The sequence below is a fragment of the Balaenoptera borealis genome, assembly GCF_965194805.1.
Source record: "Balaenoptera borealis genome assembly, chromosome: 1".
NCBI lineage: Eukaryota > Metazoa > Chordata > Mammalia > Artiodactyla > Balaenopteridae > Balaenoptera > Balaenoptera borealis.
Window position 1 is genome coordinate 141,190,877 of NC_138860.1, and position 14,095 is coordinate 141,204,971.

General features: G+C 40.2%; 1 protein-coding gene across 20 annotated transcripts in view; it reads right to left on the bottom strand.

Annotated features, from left to right (window-relative positions):
* Nucleotides 1-11,837: 11,837 nt before the first annotated feature.
* The window catches only part of PATJ (PATJ crumbs cell polarity complex component), a 350,711-nt gene continuing 348,453 nt past the window's right edge, over nucleotides 11,838-14,095 (bottom strand). For 12 of the 20 annotated variants that reach the window (XM_082356311.1, XM_082356308.1, XM_082356317.1 and 9 more), the window contains one exon: nucleotides 11,838-13,825. In XM_082356311.1, the coding sequence (XP_082212437.1) occupies nucleotides 13,679-13,825 (147 nt within the window). In that variant the 3' untranslated portion in view covers nucleotides 11,838-13,678. The remainder of the gene's footprint in view (nucleotides 13,826-14,095) is intronic. The other 8 variants (XM_082356316.1, XM_082356323.1, XM_082356315.1 and 5 more) reach the window with 4 other exon arrangements.

A 14,095-nucleotide genomic window follows, 5' to 3' on the forward strand; every position in this document is an offset into this window, starting at 1 on the left:
CACCCCCTCTCCCCTTGCTTAAACAGGACCTAGTGATCTAAAGCCCAACACCTTCAGGGAAGCCTTCTAGGTCTGGAACCCTCAGTTCTGCATGTCCCCTCCCACCTCCACCCCCTCCTCAGGAAGGGTTTATCTGGTGGGACAGAAAGTCTGAATGTTGTTGCAATTGCCTGGGACTGAAAATTTTCAAACCAGGTGTTTGTGGGAGGACCCAAAACATTTGATCTTAACCCTGTCTGCACATTAGAATCCTCTGGGGAGCTTTAAAAAAAAATTCTTGGATCTCACCCTTTCTCCCCCCCAGTCCCCATTTAATTGGTCTGGGGTGTAGCCCGGGCATTGGGCATTTAAAATATCCCCAGGTGATTTTAATGTACAGCCAAAGTTCGGAACCATTGGCTTAAAAAGACAGAAGGCAGCTCACCGAGCTTTCTGGACAGGTGGGGCTGTGTTTTGTGTTGCCCGCCGATGAATGTTTATACAGGTGGCCAACTCACAGACTTGTCTCGGTGTAACATACCTCAGATAGCAAGGCGGTGAGGGAGGAGGCCTGTCTTCCTGTCCGCTTGTAACAGTTGGAGGCCGCTGATATTTACCAAAAAGAACTTCCCAATTGTAACTGACCACAGATCAGAAGGAAAAGGGAGGCGAGTGCTCCAGCCTAGCGGTTCTCTAACTTTAGTGTGTATCAGAGTCAAATGGAGAGTCCGTTAAAACACAGGTTGTTGGGCCGCATCCCAGAGATTCTGATTCAGTTGGTCCAGGGCCGAGCACACATTTGCATCTCTCCCAGGAGATGCTACTGATGCCTGTCAGTGGTTAAACGTTGAGCAGCATCGCTCGCTGTGCTAATGAACACTGTGTGCAAAGGCCTAAGGGCAAGAGAGCTTGGCTTATCTTGGGAGGTATTTGGTGACACTAGTATTAATACTACTGCTAGATATTTAGATAGAAGCTAAATCATGAAGTGCCTCAAAAACATGCTGAGTTCGGACTTCACCCTCAGTGCAGTGAGAAGCTACCTAATTAGGTATAAATACCTAGGGGGTCCCTGGTGGCGGGATGGCAGGGGCAAGACCTCAGCTGTCTGCTCCTGGGGATCTGGGAAGGTGATAGTGGTGATGGCGATGGCACCGCAGCTGTGGACACCAGAGGGGCAGGAGGCAGAAAAGGGTTGAGAACAAGGAGGGAGAACACTTCCGTGCTTACTGTAAAGCAAGGTAGTCCCTGGAGGAGTTGCAGTTCAGTATCCCATAATGTCTGTGATAATTATTGTTATGTATCAACTTTGAGGGTGTTTTTGGATGAGACTAATATTTTTTGTTGTTGTTGTTCAACAAATATATATATATATAGATATATATATATTTAACATCTTTATTGGAGTATAATTTCTTTACAATGGTGTGTTAGCTTCTGCTGTATAACAAAGTGAATCAGCTATATGTATACATATATCTCCATATCCCCTCCCTCTTACGTCTCCCTCCCACTCTCCTTATCCCACCCCTCTAGGTGGTCACAAAGCACCGAGCTGATCTCCCCGTGTGATGCAGCTGCTTCCCACTAGCTATCTATTCTACATTTGGTAGTGTATATATGTCAATGCTACTCTCTCACTTCGTCCCAGCTTACCCTTCCCCCTCCCCGTGTCCTCAAGTCCATTCTCTATGTCTGCCTCTTTATTCCTGTCCTGCCCCTAGGTTCATCAGAACCTTTTTTTTTTCTTTAGATTCCATATATATGTGTTAGCATACGGTATTTGTTTTTCTCTTTCTGACTTACTTCACTCTGTATGACAGACTCTAGGTCCATCCACCTCATTACAAATAACTCAATTTCTTTTCTTTTTATGGCTGAGTAATATTCCATTGTATATATGTGCCACATCTTCTTTATCCATTCATCTGTCAATGGACACTTAGGTTGCTTCCATGTCCTGGCTATTGTAAATAGTGCTGCAGTGAACGTTGTGGTACATGACTCTTTTTGAATTATGGTTTGCTCAGGGTATATGCCCAGTAGTGGGATTGCTGGGTCATATGGTAGTTCTATTTTTAGTTTTTTAAGGAACCTCCATACTGTTCTCTATAGTGGCTGTATCAATTTACATTCCCACAAACAATGCAAGAGGGTTCCCTTTCTCCAAACCCTCTCCAGTATTTATTGTTTGTAGATTTTTTGATGATGGCCATTCTGACTGGTGTGAGGTGATACCTCATTGTAGTTTTGATTTGCATTTCTCTAATGAAGAGTGATGTAGAGCATCCTTTCCTGTGTTTATTGGCAATCTGTATATCTTCTTTGGAGAAATGTCTATTTAGTTCTCCTGCCCATTTTTGGATTGGGTTGTTTGTTTTTTTGATATTGAGCTGCATGAGCTGCTTGTATATTTTGGAGATTAATCCTTTGTCAGTTGCTTCGTTTGCAAATATTTTCTCCCATTCTGAGGGTTGTCTTTTTGTCTTGTTTATGGTTTCCTTTGTTGTGCAAAAGCTTTTGTTTCATTAGGTCCCATTTGTTTATTTTTGTTTTTATTTCCATTTCTCTAGGAGGTGGGTCAAAAAGGATCTTGCTGTGATTTATGTCATAGAGTATTCTGCCTATGTTTTCCTCTGAGAGTTTAATAGTGTCTGGCCTTACATTTAGGTTTTTAATCCATTTTGAGTTTATTTTTGTGTATGGTGTTAGGGAGTGTTCTAATTTCATACTTTTACATGTACCTATCCAGTTTTCCCAACACCACTTATTGAAGAGACTGTCTTTTCTCCACTGTATATGCTTGCCTCCTTTATCAAAGAGAAGGTGACCATATGTGCGTGGGTTTATCTCTGGGCTTTCTATCCTGATCCATTGATCTATTTTTCTGTTTTTGTGCCAGTACTATACTGTCTTGATTACTGTAGCTTTGTAGTATAGTCTGAAGTCAGGGACCCTGATTCCTCCAGCTCCATTTTTCTTTCTCAAGATTGCTTTGCCTATTTGGGGTCTTTTGTGTTTCCATACAAATTGTGAAATTTTTTGTTCTAGTTCTGTGAAAAAAGCCATTGGTAGTTTGAGAGGGATTGCACTGAATCTGTAGATTGCTTTGGGTAGTAGGGTCATTTTCACAGTGTTGAGTCTTCCAATCCAAGAACATGGTATATCTCTCCATCTGTTGGTATCATCTTTGATTTCTTTCATCAGTGTCTTACAGTTTTCTGCATACAGGTCTTTTGTTTCCTTACGTAGGTTTATTCCTAGGTATTTTATTATTTTTGTTGCAATGGTAAATGGGAGTGTTTCCTTAATTTCTCTTTCAGATTTTTCTTCATTAGTGTATAGGAATGCAAGAGATTTCTGTGCATTAATTTTGTATCCTGCTACTTTACCAGATTCATTGATTAGCTCTAGTAGTTTTCTGGTAGCAACTTTAGGATTCTCTATGTATAGTACTATGTCATCTGCAAACAGTGACAGTTTGAGTTCTTCTTTTCCAATTTGGATTCCTTTTATTTCTTTTTCATCTCTGATGTGCTGTGGCTAAAACTTCCAAAACTATGTTGAATTAGAGTGGTGAGAGTGGGTATCTTCCTCTTGTTCCTGATCTTAGAGGAAATGGTTTCAGTTTTTCACCATTGAGAACAATGTTGGCTGTGGGTTTGTCATATATGGCCTTTATTATGTTGAGGTAAGTTCCCTGTGCCTACTTTCTGAAGAGTTTTTATCATAAATCGGTGTTGAATTTTGTCAAAAGCTTTTTCTGCATCTATTGAGATTATTATACGCTTTCTATCCTTCAGTTTGTTAATATGGTGTATCACATTGATTGATTTGCGTATATTGAAGAATCCTTGCATTCCTGGGATAAACGCCACTTGATCATGCTGTATGATCCTTTTAATGTGCTGTTGGATTCTGTTTGCTAGTATTTTGTTGAGGATTTTTGCATCTATGTTCATCAGTGATATTGGCCTATAGTTTTCTTTTTTTGTGACATCTTTGTCTGGTTTTGGTATCAGGGTGATGGTGGCCTCATAGAATGAGTTTGGGAGTGTTCCTCCCTCTGCAATATTTTGGAAGAGTTTGAGAAGGATAGGTGTTAGCTCTTCTCTAAATGTTTGATAGAATTCGCCTGTGAAGCCATCTGGTCCTGGGCTTTTGTTTGTTGGAAGATTTTTTTTTTTTTTATAAATTTATTTATTAATTGATTGATTTTTGGGTGTGTTGGGTCTTCGTTTCTCTGCGAGGGCTTTCTCTAGTTGTGGCGAGCGGGGGCCACTCTTCATCGCGGTGCGCGGGCCTCTCACTATCGCGGCCTCTCTTGTTGCGGAGCACGGGCTCCAGACGCGCAGGCTCAGTAGTTGTGGCTCACGGGCCTAGTTGCTCTGTGGCATGTGGGATCTTCCCAGACCAGGGCTCGAACCCGTGTCCCCTGCATTGGCAGGCGGATTCTCAACCACTGCGCCACCAGGGAAGCCCTGTTGGAAGATTTTTAATCACAGTTTCAATTTCAGTGCTTGTGATTGGTCTGTTCATATTTTCTATTTCTTCCTGGTTCAGTCTCGGAAGGTTGTGCTTTTCTAAGAATTTGTCCATTTCTTCCAGGTTGTCCATTTTATTGGCATATAGTTTCTTGTAGTAATCTCTCATGATTCTTTGTATTTTTGCAGTGTCAGTTGTTACTTCTCCTTCCTCATTTCTAATTCTGTTGATTTGAGTCTTCTCCCTTTTTTTCTTGATGAGTCTGGCTAGTGGTTTATCAATTTTGTTTACCTTCTCAAAGAACCAGCTTTTAGTTTTATTGATCTTTGCTATTGTTTCCTTAATTTCTTTTTCATTTATTTCTGATCTGATATTTATGATTTCTTTCCTTCTGCTAACTTTGGGTTTTTTGTTGTTGTTGTTGTTCTTTTTTCTCTAATTGCTTTAGGTGTAGGGTTAGGTTGTTTATTTGAGATGTTTCTTGTTTCTTGAGGTAGGATTGTATTGCTATGAACTTCTCTCTTAAAACTGCTTTTGCTGCATCCCATAGGTTTTGTGTCATCGTGTTTTCATTGTCATTTGTTCTAGCTATTTTTTGATTTCCTCTTTGATTTCTTCAGTGATCTCTTGTTTATTTAGTAGTGTATTGTTTAGCCTCTTTGTGTTTGTATTTTTTACAGTTTTTTTCCTGTAATTGATATCTAGTCTCATAGTGTTGTGGTCGGAAAAGATACTTGATATGATTTCAATTTTCTTAAAGTTACCAAGGCTTGATTTGTGACCCAAGATATGATCTATCCTGGAGAATGTTCTATGAGCACTTGAGAAGAAAGGGCATTCTGTTTTTGTTTAGATGGAATGTCCTATAAATATCAATTAAGTCCATCTTGTTTAATGTATCACTTAAGGCTTGTGTTTCCTTATTTATTTTCATTTTGGATGATCTGTCCATTGGTGAAAGTGGGGTGTTAAAGTTCCCTACTATTATTGTGTTACCGTCGATTTCCCCTTTTATGGCTGTTAGCATTTGCCTTATGTATTGAGGTGCTCCTATGTTGGGTACATACATATTTACCATTGTTATATCTTCTTCTTGTATTGATCCCTTGGTCATTATGTAGTGTCCTTTTTTGTCTCTTGTAATAGTCTTTAAAGTGTATTTTGTCTGATAAGAGAATTGCTACTCCAGCTTTCTTTTGATTTCCATTTGCATGGAATATCTTTTTCCATCCCCTCACTTTCAGTCTATATGTGTCCCTAGGTCTGAAGTGGGTCTCTTGTAGACAGCATATATGGGTCTTGTTTTTGTAGCCATTCAGCCAGTCTATGTCTTTTGGTTGGAGCATTTAATTGACTTACATCTAAGGCAGTTATCAATATGTGTGTTCCTGTTATCATTTTCTTAATTGTTTTGGGTTTGTTATTGTAGGTCTTTTCCTTCTCTTGTGTTTCCTGCCTAGAAAAGTTCCTTTAGCATTTGTTGTAAAGCTGGTTTGGTGGTGCTGAATTCTCTTAACTTTTGCTTGTCTGTAAAGATTTTAATTTCTCCGTCAAATCTGAATGAGATCCTTGCCGGGTAGAGTAATCTTGGTTGTAGGTTTTTCCCTTTCATCACTTTAAATATGTCCTGCCACTTCCTTCTGGCTTGCAGAGCTTCTGCTGAAAGATCAGCCGTTAACCTTATGGGGATTCCCTTGTGTGTAATTTGTTGCTTTTCCCTTGCTGCTTTTAATATTTTTTCTTTGTATTTAATTTTTGATAGTTTGATTAATATGTGTCTTGGCATGTTTCTCCTTTGATTTATCCTGTATGGGACTCTCTGCGCTTCCTGGACTTGATTGACTATTTCCTTTCCCATGTTAGGGAAATTTTCAATTATAATCCCTTCAAATATTTTCTCAGACCCCTTTTTCTCTTGTTCTTCTGGCGCCCCTATAATTCAAATGTTGGTGTGTTTAATGTTGTCCCAGAGGTCTCTGAGACTGCCCTCAATTCTTTTCATTCTTTTTTCTTTATTCTGCTCTGTGGTAGTTATTTCCACTATTTTATCTTCCAGGTCACTTATCTGTTTTTCTGCCTCAGTTATTCTGCTATTGATTCCTTCTAGAGAATTTTTAATTTCATTTATTGTGTTTTCATCATTGTTTGCTTGTTCTTTAGTTCTTCTAGGTCCTTGTTAAACGTTTCTTGTATTTTCTCCATTCTATTTCCAAGGTTTTGGATCATCTTTACCATCATTATTCTGAATTCTTTTTCAGGTAGACTGCCTATTTCCTCCTCATTTGTTTGCTCTGGTGGGTTTTTACCTTGCTCCTTCATCTGCTGCATATTTCTGTGCCTTCTCATTTTGCTTAACTTACTCTGTTTGGGGTCTCCTTTTTGCAGGCTTCAGGTTTATAGTTCCCATTGTTTTTGGTGTCTGCCCCCAGTAGGTGAGGATGGTTCAGTGGCTTGTGTAGGCTTTCTGGTGGAGGGGACTGGTGCCTGTGTTCTGGTGGGTGGAGCTGGATCTTGTCTTTTTGGTGGGCAGGGCTGCATCCAGTGGTATGTTTTGGGGTGTCTGTGAACTTAGTATGATTTTAGGCAGCCTCTCCACTAATGGGTGAGGTTGTGTTCCTGTCTTTCTATTTGTTTGGCATGGGGCGTCCAGCACTGGAGCTTGCTGGCCGTTGCGTGGAGCTGGGTCTTAGCATTGAGATGGAGATTTCTGGGAGAGCTCTCGCCAATTGATATTACATGGGACTGGGAGGTCTCTTGTGGTCCAATGTCCTGAACTTGGCTCTCCTACCTCAGATGCTCAGGCCTGACACCAGGCCAGAGCACCAAGACCCTGTCAGCCACACGGCTGCTGGTCTTGGAGAGTCTCCTAGGGAAGGGGGGGGGGATCTGCTGCAGCTCACCCTGGGGGCATAGACACCGGCAGTGGCCACTCCTAGGAGCTGATTCTACCATGAGGAAGGTGGTGCTGGCAGGCGCCATTGTGTGGAGACTAACATTTAAATCAGTAGACTTTGAGTCAGCAGATTGTCTTCTGTAATGTGGGTGGGCCTCATCCAATCACTTGAAGGCCTGAATAGAACAAAAAGACTAGCCTCTCTGAGCAGGAAGAAATTCTCCTGCAGCCTTCAGACCTCATCTGCACCATCAACTCTCCTGGGTTGTGAGCCTGCCAGCCCACACTGAAGATTTTGGACTTGCCAGCTTCCATAATTGCATGAGCTATTTCCTTATAATAAATCTCTTTACACACACATCCTATTGGTTCTATTTCTCTGGAGAACCCTGACCAATAAAATGTCAGACAGGAAATTTCTGCTCCTAACCTTTACAAATGGATGAATCCCATCCCGCAGGGTGTGGGGGTCCTTGGAATCTGTTTTCAAACAGCTATCCTGAAGTTCCCAGGAAATAAAATGTTTCTGGAGTGGCTGGTACCCCTCACTCCATCACATTTCTTCTGGTCTCCCAGGAGAGGAAAGTGGGGCACGTGCCCAGTCAAGACATTAGGCAGGAGGGGCAGGTGACACTGCACCTGTCATCAGCTATGGCTGCCTTGAGAAGAATGCCTAAACTGCTATGGGAATTCCTCCCAGAATGTAGAGCTGTATGGGGAGTTGACAGACTGGGTCTTCTTTGTCAACCTCCAAAATATACGTCTATTTTTCTTGGTCTCCTAGCCTTTATTTTTGTCTTGCAAGTGCCTTGTGTTGTGGAGCTAAGTTAGGGAGAACTGAAATAAGCTTTAAAAATTTGGGGCTAATTTAGAAGCCATGTGTGGGTGCTCTATGACAGTTTGCTAAATTGATGAATTTCCACCAAGATTTACTGAAGACTCTTCTGCCTGCAAATTAGCTGAGTGGACTGGGCAAGCCACTTACTCCCTCTGCCATGCTTTTCCCACCTGTGAAATGAGAGTGGCATTGTGGCAAGCAGGACAGACTCCAATTCTGAGGCTGCCACAATTTCTAAAATCTGATTCTAGAAGGAGGATCAGAAAAAATATTTGCTCCTAAATAGCTTTGCCCAGCACAGGTCCTGATACTTGACAGCAGCATCTCCGGGACTCAAGACCAAAGCACCTTCTTCCTCCTTAAAGTGAGTGGAAATGGAAGCACTGCTCAGAATGTGTGCAGGTTAGAGACTCTTACACACACACATACACACACACACACACACACACAGAGAACACTTCCAAATTTCAGTTTATCTTGGTGTTATACAGACAGTGAAATGTTTCTTTTTTCATCTTTACTTAAATATAGAGAATTTGAAGTTTGAGAGTCAAGCTGTCAAAAATTTTACATTTGCAGGAGGCTGACATATAACTGGAACTATTACCTAAATTTAAAATTGTGTGTTCAAAAGAGTCTCACTATTCTGATTGACTTTAATAGGAAAACAGAAGTATAAATAAAGTATAAAATTGGGGAGAGGAATTGGGGACAAAAAGTTTCAGTTTCTTATAAAGTTTGAAAACCAACACTAAGGAAAGGCGATGTGGCTCCATCTCCCAAGATAAGATGGTGGGAGTCCGCATCCTGAAAAAGTGTGTTCCTGAAGAGGGATATCCTCCCTAGGTCACCTGGGCAGGGGTGGCTGTGGGCAGGGGTGGGAGAAGGAACCCAGGGACTGAGTCAAATGGGCTGTCAATTCCAGAAACTGGGAGAAACCAAGGGGGATTACTGGGATAGTGCTTCTTTAAGTGCAAAATGCTTACAGAAAATTGAATCATCATATTGTGAGAAATTGATTCTTATTACCACCTTAAATCCTTTTGATTAGATCAAGAATAAAGGACTTTTGCTTCTGTCTATGAATTAAGTGCTATGGGAATTGCCCTTAGCACCTGTTGTAGTAAACGATGGAAGAGTGGATATAATATATGAAAAAACAGTTTTCAGACATTGGACAACAGGTAGCACAGGATTTTAATGCCCAAAAAGAAGGGAAACAAGGGAAGGTCTACAAGTGCCCCGGTTTACTGCCTGGAGGCAGTACCCAGGCTACAACCCAGGGAAGGGGAACCAAATAGACTCCATGAGTTGCAGAGAGAGATCAAAGTTCAGAGAGGCCATGGTGGGTGAGCTGTAAGGCAGAGTGCTGGCCAGGAGGGAGCTGCATGGAGTAAGAGATTAGAGCCCTGCAGCTATAGAGGCCCTTAAGTCTTGGTTGGAATACGAATCTGCACATGCACGAGAGGGAACTCTTCAAGGAAAGAATCACCTGGAGTTCAGACAGGGCTGTGGATGGTTTCCACCTGTCAGAGTGGAAAGACCTCATGATATACAGGCATTGGATAGAAATTTCAGAATGCCTTAACAGTGGGACAAAATTAGCTCTAAAGGCTGCATTAGATCTGCCCTAGGAAAGCCTGAAAACAAGAGTTGAAAGGATCAAACTGATCATGAGTTAACATAACTGCATGCCAGAACAGTCCACTGCCATTTAAAGGAATGCAATGGAATCCATCACCCAACAACGTAAATTTTACAATGCTTGCATCCAATAAAAAATTATCAGACATGCGAAGAAGCCAAAAGATAAGACCCATCCATAATCAGGAAAGAAAATTCAATCAATAGAACACCCCAGGAATAGCAAAGATGGAATACTATAGTAGATAAGGATCCCAACTACTATAGTCTTAAAATATATTCACGTCTATAAAGCAGGGGCAAAGTACAGCCTGTGGGCCAAATTTGGCTCACTGCCTGTGTGTGTAAATAAAGCTTTACTAGAACACAGCCAGCTTGTTCATTTATGTTTTGTCTACTGCTGCTTGCATGCTACAATGGCAAAGTTGAGTATTTAAGACAAAGATTACAAAGGCCTGAAAAGCCTAAAATATGTATTATCTGGTTCTTCACATCAAAAGTTTGTTGACCTCTGATGTAAAGGAAAACATGGACATGAGGAGGGAAATGGAAGATATTTTAAAAAGACCCAAATAAAACATCTAAAGATGGGACATACAGAATTTGAAAAGTACACTGGATGAAATTAACATGAAGGTGAATGTGACCTAGTCCGTGTTTTCAAATAAGCATCTCATCTGGTGGAGGCGGGGGTGGGGGTGGCTGACTTCTTTGACAGTGGATGGGTGTGAAGAAGGGAAGAAAGGGAGTGTGGCTGGGTTAATAAAACAATAGTTTACAATTCCAAATTCCTGGAATGTACCAGGTTAAAATTGCTTGCCGAGGGTTGATGGTAATTGAAGTGCCTTGCCTGGTTCCAGAGGTGGGCAGCAGGCATATGGAGTTGGTATTACTCCCCATCCAGCTATATCCCAGTGGCATGGCTGACAATGGAAGCCTTGGTTTCAGCTTTTTGGTAACACAAGCTCTAGTTACACAAGCTCGTACCATTTTAATCAGTTACACACTTTGTTATCTGACTTGGGCAACAATTCAGAGCTAAGCCACTCTCGGAAATATCTTTTTTTTAAAGGTCATTACTTATTGAAACCACTAATCACCAGCATGTGTCTAATTTCAGACCATCTCCATAAATGGGATAAGAGGTTTATTGTTAATATTTATTTATGTAGTACTTACTACGATCCAGGCACTAGACTAAGAGTTCTACTCGGATGTTATTCATTATAGTGCTTTGAACCCTCCTCTCCCCCCTTTCTGATGGAAGAAACTAAATAACTTGGACAAGGTCACATGGCTACTACATCAAGATTCAAACTCAGGCAGTGTGATGCCAAAACTCACCTTCTGGACTGCTATACCGCCTCCTTTGTAAAGTATCTCTTCTAATGCCTGACAACACAGCAGCAATTAATACGAGACAGCTATTAATGGATCCTAGATATTAATAGGACACTAGACTTTGTGAAAAGTTGATTCTTTTTCTATTAGGGAACAAAATAGCTGATGAAAACACAAAACCAGATGCAGAAATTAAACTTTTTCATATATAATAAAACTCCATTTGCTCCTTGGTAACTACATTTATTTAGAATTTTTGGAAATATCTTATACATACAAACATTCAGCAGTTTTATCTTTCCTGGTTTACTTCCCTCTCATGCTAACTCTAATAAATGATATCATTACTATACTTAAATGGCCCAAATGATGAGGCTATAACAATATATGTGGCTATGAGAGAACTACTCCTTTCACAAATTCCCATCTTCATATCCTCTTAGCTTGGTAAGTTCTGATGCAAAAAAAAAAAAAAAATGTTTTTGGGAAGGCAGTTATTTACTAGTCATGCAAGCAGAGACAGAACCAGTTATGAGACGCAACAGTTATATCAATTTACTGCAGCAAGGAGTATAAAGCACCACAATTCCTTTATCAAGAGACTTGTTGTAGTGTGTCCTAAAAGGATAATGTGTAAAGAAACAAAACAATGATATGTTACTTCAAAATGTGTATTTAATGGCCATTCCATCAAAATCAAGCAGAATCACATTTCAAAAGTATATATATATAACATATGTATGTATTTTTTTTTAAGGTGCATTTTCAAGTTTTATTTGGGCTTTATTTCTTCTTGGCTGCTTGAGGTGTCCTTGCAGATACAATTAACAGAGAACGTTCTGAGGCTGATAGGTTCTCATGCATTGAAAAATAATTTCTAACAACACTGCGTATCTTGGGATACATTAGACATTTCAAAAGCCATGTGTAAATTCAGAAAACTTAATACCAGTAATGAAAGACATTTTCAACATGAAATTTAGGCACTCTATACTTTGGAATAGCCACAAAATATTCCAACAAGAGTTAATGCACTTTGTGATTACATCTACTGAAAGATAGTTCTCAATTAAAATCTATACTTATTAAATAACATTTTAAATTGGAGCCCATTACATTTTGATAATTATTGTGAATCATTTGCAGCATTGTGTTTTAGGTAAATAATGCCACACTACTTCTATTACCCATTCTGATACTCATCTTTTGTGGTGCATTTTTTCACAGAAGAACCTATAACATTCATTGATAAGCATCTCCCTCCCCCCACTTTTCCTGCTAATACCTGAATAAGAAGGCCCCGAACCAACTTTAAAGGTATTCTTGTATTTTCTGCTGTAGTTGCTTTCTTAGCATGCACACTTCAGCAAATGGGAGGCTGCCTGGAGACCAGAAAACAGTCGCCAAGGAGCCATCACTGATTCCTAGGCTCAGTCCATTTGTTCAGTCACTTTGTGGCTAAGTGCGTTGCTCCATCTATGTTCCTACATTGTGTGCTGCTCGACTGACAGGTATGGAGCCAAGCGGAGGGATACTCAAATTTGTCACTCCACTTTGCACAATGCCAAGGCCATCCAGACCTTGGCTGACTTTAGTAAAAACTCGCTGATCTCTGCAGTGTGGTTCTGGGGCTTCCACCTCCTCGTCTGAAGCCTGAGGTGTGGGAATGATGCCTGCCTACTGAAATGCTGTTAACTCCAGATGAACTTCCCAGACTTGAACATAACTTAGCATTGTTAGAATTCAGAATATGGATGCTAATTGTTCTTGCTGAGAAGAAGGTGCATTTTCTCAGTAGTATGCATTTATGTAGCTAAGAAAACAATTAGAAAGCCATTCAGAATTTTTAGATTACAGTCTGCAAATTGACTCATCATAATCACCAATGACTAACTTATAAAGATCTACCCAGAGAAATGAATTTGAGGCTTATTTGACGATAAGTCATACAGAAAAGAGCACAGTAATTTCCCACAGGAGAATCTGGTATTTCATCATGGGCATCACTGCTAAGTTAATTACACTGCTAATGTTTTCTGGTGTATCTGAAGAGACAATTAGCATACGTAAATCATGAGTGAGATGACAAGTTGCTTAACATTTGTTTCTGTTCATCGGATGCGATCTGGTTGCTGCTCAGCCTCCGTATGAGTCAGGATGGGGAGAGAAGGACACAAGGAATGAGAGGTTGTTAACTTCTATTTCAGCAAATATAATCAGAACCACTTACTACTAGTTGATAAACATTGACGTTAAATGCAAAACACATAAGACTCAGCTGTTAGAAATTAACCTCACTAAGAGGTGAGAGAATCTGGGAAACATCAGATTGTCAACTTGGGAAATTCACGTGAAACCTGGGCCATCTCTCCCAGGCAGAGAGGTTGAGATGGTAAGAATGAAGGTGGGTTTTATTTGAGGCTGCTTTTCATCCTCAGAACTCTGTCTTCCTATGGATATTCTACAACCACATCTATCTTGTGATCAGGACCCAAGGCTCAGGACAGCACAGTTAAGACTACAGTTCCTCTCTGGTGTTTTAGAATGGCCACAGCTTCCTCATGTGTAACACCTTCCAGAGTCTCACCATTAACAGCTAAAATCTGATCACCTCGCTTCAATCGGCCGTCATCTGCAGCTGCTCCCTGCAAACAAGAAACATTCCAGTTTAATCTAGGACGATGCAATTAATATTCAAATAATATTAATATTATGGTGTGCATATTAAAAGAAAAACTTTTAAAACTACCAATTAAAGTTATTTCTAGGTAATATTTTTAAATTAAGAAAACTAAGAAAAATGTAGGATATGTTATTTGAATAATGGTTGAATAGTAATCATAATTATGCATTGTTTACATAACATACTAGTAGAAATGTCCTGACGTTCACATTTCTTTTAATACAAGTAGGAC